General features: G+C 42.9%; 1 protein-coding gene across 6 annotated transcripts in view; it reads right to left on the bottom strand.

The window, feature by feature from the left end:
* Window positions 1–6,582: 6,582 nt before the first annotated feature.
* Window positions 6,583–11,927, bottom strand: part of DIP2C (disco interacting protein 2 homolog C) — a 290,929-nt gene continuing 285,584 nt past the window's right edge. For all 6 annotated transcript variants that reach the window (XM_042817356.1, XM_042817357.1, XM_042817358.1 and 3 more), the window contains one exon: window positions 6,583–10,086. In XM_042817356.1, coding sequence (XP_042673290.1) covers window positions 9,834–10,086 — 253 coding nt within the window. In that variant the 3' untranslated portion in view covers window positions 6,583–9,833. The remainder of the gene's footprint in view (window positions 10,087–11,927) is intronic.

The following is an 11,927-nucleotide window of genomic DNA, read 5'->3' as shown; positions in this document are numbered from 1 at the left end:
GGTAAAATTACAATTGATTGTTTTAGGAATCATGATTTAAAATTAATTTTTCTGCAAATCATAAAGCTATATTAAAGTGTTGAGCTTAGCCACTATGCACATTGTAATTATTCATTGTGGCTGTCCAGTTTATGATGCATTCTGGCATTTTGTAAGCTGCTCTGACTAGCAATATATAGAGTCATTTAATGTGTTAACATTGGGTAATAAATGTATTTAAAAAAAAAAAAAAGCATCTCGCTGAAAGTGTGTGTGTTAATTGTGGCCAGATGCCCCAGGGTGGCCATGCCCAGGGCTGTGTGTGAGGTGAACATGTCTGGTCTCCCTGGAACCTGCTGCTGCCTGGTGGGGGGTGAGCCAGGAGATCCATGGGAGGACTTGGGCATTGAACCACAGCTCTCGGCACTGCGATGAATTTTTTCAGCCTGTTCAAGTCAGCAGCCCTCAAAGGCCATGTCCATCAAGTGTTGGTTTTAATGCCTGCTTCCATGTGACTGCAGCTTGTAGCCCCTCCTTGGTCTCACCCGTGGCCCCGTCTGCCTCTCACACAAACCCGATAACTGCCATGAGCCTGTGCCCAGGGTGGGAGGAATAAGGTAATTGTACCTGGAGGTAGGATTACTGTCTTGCTGGTAAACAAAATTTACCCCACAGATCACCACGCAGCCCCACTGGTGCAGTGCCTGCAGCCCCCAGCAGAAGGGGCATTAGGCAGAAGGAGTCCTGGAGCTCTGTCATGGCGTCAAGGCAGCAGGAGAGATGCTGGGAAGAAATTTCCCTGTGTCTCTCTGTGGGAATTAGAACCTGGTTAGAGCTGCTTGTCCCAGGAAAATAATCAATGTGTAGTTTAAATATTTAGAATCTCTTATTATTTTGCTATTCCGAAGCATTCTGTTCTTACATGAGTCATAGTGTTTCACCCAAGAGTGCAAATGTTATTCATTCAGCTTGCTAAAACTTGGTTCAATACAAGTAACTAGCATAGCTCACGTATTGCAAATTAATCATTTATACTGAAGTAAACCAACAAAATGGGATCAGGAAAAGGCAGTGGCCCTCTCCCAGCTGCCTTGCCATGCCTCTTCCCTTCTCGAGTACCATAGCCAGCCTCCGATCCCAGCACCAGCAGCCCGGCAGATCCCCTGTGCGACGCTGCAGCAGTGAGTGGGGCTTGCTCAAAGGCATTATTTCTCCTCTTATTGCTGTTTTTCCATTATTATTATTATTATTATTGTAACTCTGACTCTTTATTTTACATAAGGAGTTTTCTGCCTCCCGCTTCCTTTAGGTGGAGTGATCAGCCCAGCTCAGGGCTGGTTTGCTTTTCCAGCTCTTCAGTGAGAATGTAAAACATGTTTGGGATTTGTTACCGGTAGTTAGGGGCTACCCAGCCAATTTTAGCCTCACAGAATGCACATATGCAAGCTGTACATATACTTTCCAAATGCTTTCATTAATCAAATTATGGAGGGGGAAGTGTGAAAACCAGAAAGGCCCTTCCTTCATTGTTTCACGTTAAGGAAATTCAATTGCAAGTGGAAAGGAGCATCCATTTCAGAAAAAAAGTGTAGTGTTGAAGTAGGAGATGTTTAAATCTAACATAAAAGATTAAAAACAAACAAAAAAAAGCCATGAAACAACACCACACCAAACCAAACTACCTTGGACCTTCCAAAACCACTTGAAAAAAATAAAAGCCTCATTTTTTTTTTTTTAATGAAACATTTACAGAAGGCGAAAGGATTTTAGAAGTACTTTATACACTGAATAGTGCTCCTTCAAGAAGAGCTGCTGGGCTGCTGGGAGCTCCAAACTGGAAAATCAGAAGAGGAAAACCCAGAGCAAACCCAGAGAACCGGAATTTCTGCTGGTCTGCTGCTGCCTGGGGCTGGTGGCCGAGCGCTGAGAAATCGCTAAGGGCAAATAATGGTGGATGGGCTGAGATTAAACACAGGCCTGCTGTGCAGATAATTTTCACATAAAAGGAGACGAATAATTAAAGATGATACAGAAGAAAGGCTGAGGACTCAGGGAGAAAGGGGGGGAGGGAGCACGTTCCGTACCAGAAGGGCAGGATGCGCGTGTGCTCACACAGCCACCGGCCAGCTGCTGTTCGCTGCCGGCAGTGGAAGCTGAGCTGGTGTAAAGCTTCCAGGAGAGCTGGATTTGCCCCAGAGAGGTACCTAAAAATAGCCCTGAATTCTGTGCAGCTGAGCTGGGTGCACGACATGCTTTGGTGGTGCTTGGGAAAGGACTCCCGCCACAGAAAGCAATGTCTATGAATAACGTTGAAGCGCTATTTAAAAAGATGAAAATTCTTTTTTTTTTTTCCTTTTTTTTTTTCCTTTTTTTTTTTTTTAAACTATGTTGTTGATGGGAAACGTGCCTTCTGCTGGCAGCTGGCTGCCCCAAGGGCAGCAAGGAGCCATGCACAGCCTCAGGCCCTGCCTTGCTCGTAGGCCATGGCACAGGGGATGTGCATTCATCCCTCATAAAGGGCCTCCAAGGTGATCACTGCCTCTGCAGACACTGAGTGATGGGGAACATATCTGAGTCCCCCCAGGACTTCCCCTGACTCCATAGACACTGCCTGGCCCACCAAGGCCTGGTGCCACAGGTTCAGCACAGCTCTACAGGCACCAAGCGGCGATGCAGGTTCCTTCTCCAACAAAATCACAGCCAAAACGCTGCCTCATTCTGCTCGTGCACTAGTGCAGCAATTTCTTTGGCTGACACAGTACTTAACTGGGCTACAGAACCTTTCTATGAGTTTCACAAGTCTGTAAAGTCCGCGAGTGCCAGAAGCCTTTTATTTCTTCTGAAGAAAGGGAAGCTCAGCAATTGCTCATCAGTTCCCTGCAGCCACCAGACCCAGCAGTGCTCCAGCTCTGCTCTCCAGCACTGACAGCTGCTGCGGGGCTGCTGGCAGAGCCCTCAGAGCCACTGGCCTCCAGTATAGCATATGGGGGTCACTCTTCATACTGAATGCCATACAGAGATGCAACCAATCTATGAATCTCCAGTCCATCTTCCCCTCCCTCCCACCTGCTGGAACCCCTCCTTGGGGAAGCAAAGCAGCGCCCAGAGGAGCCCGGCCTGCAGTGATCCTAAAAAATAATTTTCAGAAATGTCTGACTTCTGAATTAGAAAATCACTTTTGGAGGTTGGGGCTCAGCCTCTCAGAGCAGGAATTTTTGTAATGTTTTTACGGTGGTTTGAACCCCCACAGCTCATCGACTGATGAGCCCTGTGAGCTCAGGAAGGCTGAGAGACTGTCACCAAAGGGTGGTGCTGGGGCTGAAATTCAGTGTGTGTCAGCAGAAGGAAAAGAAAAAGGAGGAGGAGGGGGAGGATCATTTTGTTTTGCTTCCTGTCCGGAGTCTGCAAGAAGATGGATGGCTGGTGGTTTCATACACTGATAAATGTGCCATGAAACTTTTAACAAAGCAATTTTACAGCACCATGACAGTCACTGGGGAACACATAGCTCAGCAGTGGAGCTGGAGATGCCGATCAGAGCATCCCTGAGCATCTTTTCTGTGGGTATCTCTGTAGCCTGCACTACAGAGTTCACTAGGGCTGACTGCACAAGGAGTGCAAAACCAGAACCAAACCAGTAACAATGGGATTTTGAGGGAGATGCTGTTTGCTCTGACATTCTTTTACGGTCCGCTTTTTATTTTTTCTTAGCAACCTCTTTGTCCACCATTCAGTTGACTCAATTCTGTGTTTAGGATTGTTTCTGTATGAGGCTACTCACAAAGGGCAGGAGAGGTTTTACAAAGGGTTTTCTTGTTGCAAACACTGCCAAGATGGAATTTCGGCTGATTTTTTGCAATTTATTGAATTCAAACTTACTGCATGATTGCATTCTCCACCCTTACAGATCATGTGCAACCCTGAGATGCTCACGTGCTGTGGGCACTGCTCCTGCTGACCTGAATATCTGCTTGCTTTCTCCGACACTTACACCATGTCACATCTCTCTTGGGCGGACAACCTGCATCCTGACTGTGCAGCCCTCCCACAGATGTGCCAGCTGTGATGTGCTGGTGATGTAAACGACTCCATCAGTTATAAGGAAACTGAAAAGAAGGCACTCACATCTGCATGCACACACAGCAAAATTGCAATCACACTTTGTGGTGAGGCTGCAACCTGCTACGCAGCCACTTAGCAAGGAAGCATTTTAGCAAAAGTTTTGTTTAGGGAAATCTAGTTTTGTTCAAAAATTATCAGAATTGAGTGATCCTTCATGGTCGTCTTACCATGGTTAAAAACAGCAGTTGAAAGCCACTTGTGCTAAAAGGCTGAGATAAAAAATACCTGAAGCTTTTAAATTGAAAAGAGAATATTGCTGAGTCCACAGTTCATCTGCTCTTTACTCTCTTTTACTTTAACAACCAAATGAGGGGGAAGAGAAAGACTGAAACATTCAGGTGGGTGTCCTGAGGATCTGCATCACTGCCTCTGTGGTGCCCTGTGCTGGGCCTTTTCTGCAGCATGGCCACAGAGCATCCTTCAGTAACGGCCCCTGCATGCTGGTGTACATGGGCACCTCAGCAGGTATCTGGGCTGGGGAGAGAAGTGCGAATGGAAAAACCCATTTTCACTGACCATTTGCTTCCTCGCTTGTGCCTCTTTCCTGACACAGATCTGTTTTTTTAGGTTCCTGAACTTGTTGGGTTGCAATAAACTCAGTTCTACATGTTGTCTATCTTCCTAATTCCATCCATCTCCTCTCTTTGGTCTCAAAAACTCTTGGCTGAGTTCTGCACATCATAGCTCATCCGAGCCCCCAGATGGAACCTCCCTGACTGGAAATGATCTCAGTGAGCACATCAAAATGTTGGCACCTCAGATTAGGTACCTAAGTCCAGCAGGCTCTGTGCTCCACTCCCCATGATAATGGTGTGATAGTTAGTGTGTTTGCAGTAGAAGCTTCTAATATCCAAGTATAGGCCCTTAGTAAACTTAAAACTTTCTTACAGAACAGCTGCATAAGTTGCTTTTCACACTAAGCTGCAGCAAATATTTTGCTTAAAAGCCAAAACTGGAGTGTTCTGGCTAATCCCAGATAAAGCACATCTGCAGGGTAGGCCTAGCACAGGACAAAACAATTATGACATTTTAACCTCTAGCACAGGACAGAACAAACATGATAACCTTAAACTCTAGAACAAATGCAATAACCTTACAAAATACCGCCCTTCTACCTCCAGAAAGAATACAAGATGTCCTTAACAACAACAGGTTGGTGATAGACCTAGTATGGAAATACTCCTTAGTAGCTGTGTCAAGAAGATTGTGCGCCTGGGCTGCTGAACCAGGGAGTAACTAGGAGAGATGATAATGTGCACTGGGAGAAGGGCTATATAATGGGATGCAATTCACTGGCAAGGCACATGTTAACTTAATATGAGTTACACTGTTCTATTTTCATAACCCTACTACGTATTTTTGTTGTTGAGACTCTCTACCTGCTTTTAAGTATTACAGTACCATTTCCCAAAATGATTTTTAAAATGCATACTCAAAACATTTGGACCCTTTAAAAATCCTAATCACCATTTAAAAAAACAAAACAAAACAACAAAACTTTTCTTTTTTAACTAAAACTCTCTCTAAAATGGGTTCTGGAAACACAAGCTGCCCTGCCATCCTCCTCTTACCCCCATCCTGCCCTCGCCCTCCCGCTGCTGCTATGGGTGTGTGGGACCTGTATGGGCACAGTGGATGAGCCCCACTGCTCGGCCCCATGCTCCTCCCATACCGTCCTCATGAGGGTAACCCCAGCTCAGCCCCTCGCTGCCATCTTCCGTTGTGGAGCTAGGAGTGGGGTGAGTCTGCATTTATTCTTGTGACCTGTAGAGCTTTGGATATAAGGAAAAAAATCTTTCCCAGTGAGGGTGGTGAGGCACTGGAACAGGCTGCCCAGAGATGTGGTTGATGCCCCATCCTTGGAGACTTTCAAAGCCAGGCTGGATCAGGCCCTGGGCAACCTGATCTAGCTGCGGTGTCCCTGTTCACTGCAGGGGAGTTGGACTAGATGGCCTTCAGAGTCCCTTCCAACTCTAAAGGTTCTGTGATTCTCCTGAGCGACCCAAAATTGGGCCACTGGAAATTACATTCAGTACCTTCAGCTTTTCAGAAAAGCAAGCTGAGGAACAGGGACTCCGAATCTCACCCTCTGAAATGTCATTTTCAAAGTGAGGGTAGATCCAAACCTGTTGGAAGCTATAAAGCAGAGGAGCCCCCAAATCATGTTATTTTTGGAAAGGGCCAATGGAAATCAGCGGATCACAGTTCTCCATGCTTGTGTCTGCCCAGCCAAAGCTGACAGAGATGTTGGAGCCCACGTATGACAAACAGCTGCTGGGTATTTGCACTGGCTGAAAGCTCTGGCAGAGATGCAGCCCCTGCTCAGTGACTGAAGTGTCTGATCCGCGCTGTGCCGGCAGCAAGACCTTGCGACAAAAGTGATGTGACAAATCTGAGGAGTTTTACAGTACTAATGCTTGTTATTGCTTCTCACAAAATGTTACCAAGCTTACAATAATCTTTACACTTTCAGCAAAAATGTGAACAGTATATTTGAATATATTAAAAAGAATTAAAAAAACATTTCACAAAAACATTTGTTGCCATATGAAAGTCTTTCAGCAATAAATGCCCACACCAGTATTTAAACATTGTTAAAAGTATAATGATTTGTACTAATAAATTATGCAACAAGAGAGGTAAACAAAATAAAATTACAGTATAGCTCTCAAGTGTTCCTCCACCGAGCTCACGCCGCTCTGGGAAGCTCAGTTTTAGATGACTAATTAAGAAACTGATATTTTCAGAGCAACAAAAATAAAAGCTTTTATTTGTTCATTTGAATATAAAACAGGCGTTATCACAGATGTACAAAGCGTACTGGTGGTTTAACATACAAGAAGGTTGCTGTCCTTTGCACATAAAAATTTTTGTTTGAAACTGTGATTGGCTGAGTTACATGAATTTCTCTAACCAGTCACCACACTCTATGAAATAACGCTGCTAACATTCAACTGATAAAAGGGACAGTCTTCCCTTGGGTAAAGTGTCAAGCAGGATTAAATATATATAATAAACAAGCACCATGAGGAATCTGCTCCTGTTTGATTAGTTTTGTGTTTCAATGTTCATTGTGTACCCTCTGTTTTGTGCATGTGCATCAAGTTGATTACATGGTTTTGTCTGACTTCAAAAGCACAAGGTCACAAGACAAACATTTTATACATTCTCATGAATGGTTTATCTACAGTACAATTTCTAATACAGAACAATCCTTCTTTATTGCTCGGTCTGATGGTGCTTAAATGTTTCCTGCCTTTTGCTTGCACAACAAAACCAGAAACTCGGTTTCTCATTTCTCTGTACTCAGAATTTAACAACCACAGATGACAGGTTGCAGAAGAGAGCTGTTATTAACTGCGCTTCACAACTGCATTGCAGTTCTTTTTTTTTTTTTTCTCCTCTACTAATGCAAAGTTGACTTTGTGAGGGTTAAAGTGATGCCTTAAATGACAGCTAAATTTGTTTTGCAGTACTGAGATCAGCGGTAGCAGGACTTCACAAGTTAGTTTGCACACTGCAATTATGTCTGTAGTCAATCGACATCTCGTCTGAAACCTTACGGCGACTTGCCATTAGGAACAGACTTTATTCTTTTTAAAGGGAGCAGAAAATGAATTTGGCAAAATAGAGGATGGGTCTTCAGAGCATGAATAGAGCCATTCACAGACAGTGGTGTCTGAATAGATGGTCTGAAATAAAACGAGTCAGACATGGTAAGATGCTCTGTACTGTACATGCAGACCGAAACGTCCCTACCTTTTAATGAGATTTCAAACGCCCAGCATTGAGACTCAGAAGCCAAACAAAACTATTGTTAGCAGGGTCCATCTCTTGTCCAGCGTTCTGCAGAGGCAGACCAAGTACGTACGCCCCTCAGAGGTGACAGAAACGTGGTGACATTTGCCCTGCAACAATCTTAGTCATGCATATCCGGTAATGAGAGCCAGCACACGGACGTCATTTTGGACAATGAGAAAAGCACTCTTGGACTGCAGCTGGTAAATCCCACTCTCGATCACAAACAGGTCAATTCAGGTACAACCACAGGAACGGGAAAGTTTTTAAAAAAGGGTTGTGGAGTGCAGGGAAGACAACAGAACTGGGCAATCAAACCTCTCCTTTATCCAAACGTAGTAAAATGAAGGCAGCTGTGATGCATGTTTTCCTACTCTTTGCCCACTGACGGATGACCTCAGGTCAGAGACCCCGGGACTCCGCTCTTTGAACAGGCATTTCGGTTCCTCTGATGTTTTAATTGGCTTAGGGACTAGTTAGCAGATGCACGATTCGTGTTGGCTTGGCTGTAGTGACTGTACGCTCCTCTCCGTTAGGAATAAATTAAAGACCATTGAAACAATCATTTCATGTAAATGTAAACTGGATGCCTTGGCCACCGAGCTATGTGTCCTAGCTGAGAGGCAAACTGATAACTCTGTGCAAATAACCCCAAAACGTTTCATTATAGCAATAAAAACACCAACTAAAACAATGAAAAAATTGTGCAACAAAGTTCTGCAGCTAGACAACAGTGCTACTCCTCAACCTGCCTTTTCTAAGTCTAACAAGTGTATGCACATGCCAGCACGAATATTTATTGTTGCCTCCATGGCAAAGAAAAAAAAATTCTTGTAGTGCATTTTTAGTTTTAAATTCATTCACTGCCTCAAAGGCAGCAATAATTCCACTTGCTGGTATCTAGAGGATTCTTTTAGACAGGGATACTCTAGCAATCCAGGATTGCTTTGTTCAAAAAATTTGTGAGTAACATTTGATTATCTACAGTGGGAGACACCATGCAAGTGACAAGTACTGCATTTTAAACTTTAAAATCTTTTTGTCATTAGTGAATTTATATTTCATATATATATATTTGATGTGATACTATCCACTCAAGATAATACAACACTTTGTTTTTATATTAGCAAACATTTCAAGAGTTTAATATTCTTGAATGTTTTTTCTCTTTTATACTTCTAAAGAGATCAAAATAAATTAAACGTTTTGTACATAATTACAGAAGAAGTAGTTAACTTATTTTATCTTTTTCGTTTAGTACAAAGATATTTGCAAGTTCGTTGCCGAAATACACCTTATTTATAAATTTCTTCCACTCTAACGCTAACTGCCAAGGCGCTTTGGCCTTCGTGCTTTCGGCACCTCTGCCAGAAAGCTGCTAGATTTCTAATGGAAAGGTGCTGCTTTGGGTATTCTCCTCGTACCACTACATAGTTTCCTAAGATGTGGGACCTAAAATGGCTTAAGTTAGCAACAGGTCTGTGTTCATCAGCTTTTTATGACACATTAAAACAAATGAAGAAAACGACTCTTTGTATTAGTCTGCAAATTGGTTTAAAAGAATCCATTCGGAGGGCAGAATGAAAAAAAATCTACTTCAGCTTACTTAATGTCAAACACAAAGCCACATTTACTCAGAAAGCAGTATTGTCCAATAAGCAAAAAAAAAAAAAAAAAAAAAAAGAAAGAGTTTTCAATGGGCTTTTCCACCAAACCGAAGGGCCTTACCCCAGAGTCCTTCTTCTCTAAAATTTAGCGGTAAAGAAAAAATTTCACATTTCATTTCCTTCCAATCGTGACTGCTTTGAAAAGTCATAATAGAAACAGTTTTATTCTGATGAGTGTCAGCATCTTATCTGCACTTTTTTTTTTTGTGGACACCAAAAAATTTTATACATCTATAGTAAAGTCCATGGAAGCTTTAAGGTACAAGACTACATGTTGTAGGCCACATAGATGGGATCTAGCTGGTCTGCCAAAAATCCATCTCGTAGGTGCATACGTTGTTTCTCTCCACGGGAGTTGATAGGAATTACACCAATGTCCACCACCACCACCACCCCTACAATCAGGTAGTGCTCCTCCAGGACCACGTTGGTGACCAAAGGAACCAGGTCCAAAGCTTCTTGCTCCGATCCATCCAGCTCAACTACAACGACCAATAAATTTGTCCAGGTAAACACCGCACTGGAATCAAAGAAAAAGAAGCATTAGGGTTTTTTTTTTTGTTTCGTTATTTTGTTTTTTTTTCCACCTTATTTACTGCTTGTTTTAGCTGTGATGTCTCCTTCTGAGTGCTCAGGCCTGAGCACAGAATCTAAGTGACAAGAGAGAAGGTGCTTACGGGCAGGGCAGAAAACCAGTCCGATGAGCTTGCTCTTTGACATCACTGCAACATTAAGATGTGGGCTACACCTTGCAGAATCTTGAGTCTCATCCTCGCCTGCTGCGTATGTGGACAGCAGGAAGCAGCACAGCCCCCTCTGAAGCCAGCAGGCTGCCACATCACTGCCGTGCTCACGAAGGCAGGCAGTGTGTGGGTGGAAGTTTTCACTGGGTTTTTCTGAAGCACAGCCCGGAGGAGCAAAGGAGGTTAAGAGAGAAGACAGGGATACAAGGCCGTAAGGAAAACAGCTCTGCAGAGAAGATAAACTTTGCCTAAGAAGGGGCTTTTGCTGGGTGCTGTGCCAGCGTGGGACGGGCCTTCTGCACTGGGCTGCTGGTCTGCCAGGCTGGTCACAGCTCAGTACAGAAGAGCTCAGCTTCTTCTGGATCAATTGGGTTACGCAGAAACCATCTGCTTTATATCAGTCATGTTTTATTTCTGGGGGGCTTAAAGGGACAGGAGTTTTTACAACCCTTATCAACAGGTGAGATGGTGGAAGAAATATCGTTACCATCAATGTCTCTTCTTAACTGAAAGAACTTTGTATGACCCCAGTATTTTGGCTGGTAGAACAGGTAAATTCTGTTCTCTGCTACTGGGCAACTTTGCTTTGTCCTTCCACCATGGTGGCCGGGAAGGTACAAAAGCCTGGTGTGTTCTTCCCTCCTTCCCTTTCCCCTTTTCTCAAATTTCTCCAAAGCACCTGAAGTCTTACAGGAGGTCAGCAGGACTGAGGATCCACGAAGTGCAGACTTATTCAGGCACATGTTTAAGATATCAACAGTGGTTATTTCTTGCTCTACCTTTTTCTGTAGCAAAAATAATTAGAATTTACACTTTAACTCAAATAACAAATTCTGTGCTCTATCCTCCTTTACCTTAAAAAATCAGAGGATAATTTTCCAGAACTGTCTTGAGTGTAAGCACCTGAAAGTAAGAATATATTCTGTATCTAAGGTAAATTCAAGAGAGCTACTTATGCTAAGGTCAATCCTTGACTGAAGTCAGTCTGAAGTGCACTGTTTTGGTCTATTAAAATTCTGAATATCCTTGTATGTTGGAAACACATCTTACTTTGCCTGAAAGTTAGCTACGAAAACGTGTTCTAAGTTGACACTTAGAAGAATAGATTTTAGGTTTAGAATACTTATTAAAAATACATATTTCATTTTCAGATCCTGCTGAAGTACAGTTTGATTGAATTTTTATGTACCTATGTGCTTATTGATCTGGAAAACTAATGGGCATTCAAAGTAAGGTTGTTTTTGACTCAGTGGTGCTATTAAATGAATTTTAATTTGTAACTGTGTTTTCACACAAGCTCTAGTAAGCTACACAAGCATCTGAGTTAATATTACGTATGTTTTAACAAAAAAAGCTTGGGAGGTTTAATTAAAATACTAGAAAGCAGTTGAAACCATGCTTTAAGCCAACTGTTACTTGTTTCTTGGGAAAGCAATTAATGGAAAGATTCAGCAGCAGGTCCCTAAAACACAGCTATGGAGAAGTCAGTTTGTCTAGAGTTCAAAAGACTGATTCCAAAAACCTTCATGAAGCTGCTTTTAATTCCAAGGATCACTGACACTCCTAAGAAGGTATCAATTTAAAACTTATTTCTCTTGTCTTGACTCCAACTCAGTGA

Source organism: Centrocercus urophasianus, unplaced genomic scaffold (assembly GCF_019232065.1).
Source record: "Centrocercus urophasianus isolate 14NV4802_14NV808 unplaced genomic scaffold, USGS_Curo_1.0 seq_16, whole genome shotgun sequence".
Taxonomy (NCBI): domain Eukaryota; kingdom Metazoa; phylum Chordata; class Aves; order Galliformes; family Phasianidae; genus Centrocercus; species Centrocercus urophasianus.
Note: the sequence above shows the minus strand (reverse complement) of the source record. Positions and strands in the feature narration are given on the sequence as shown.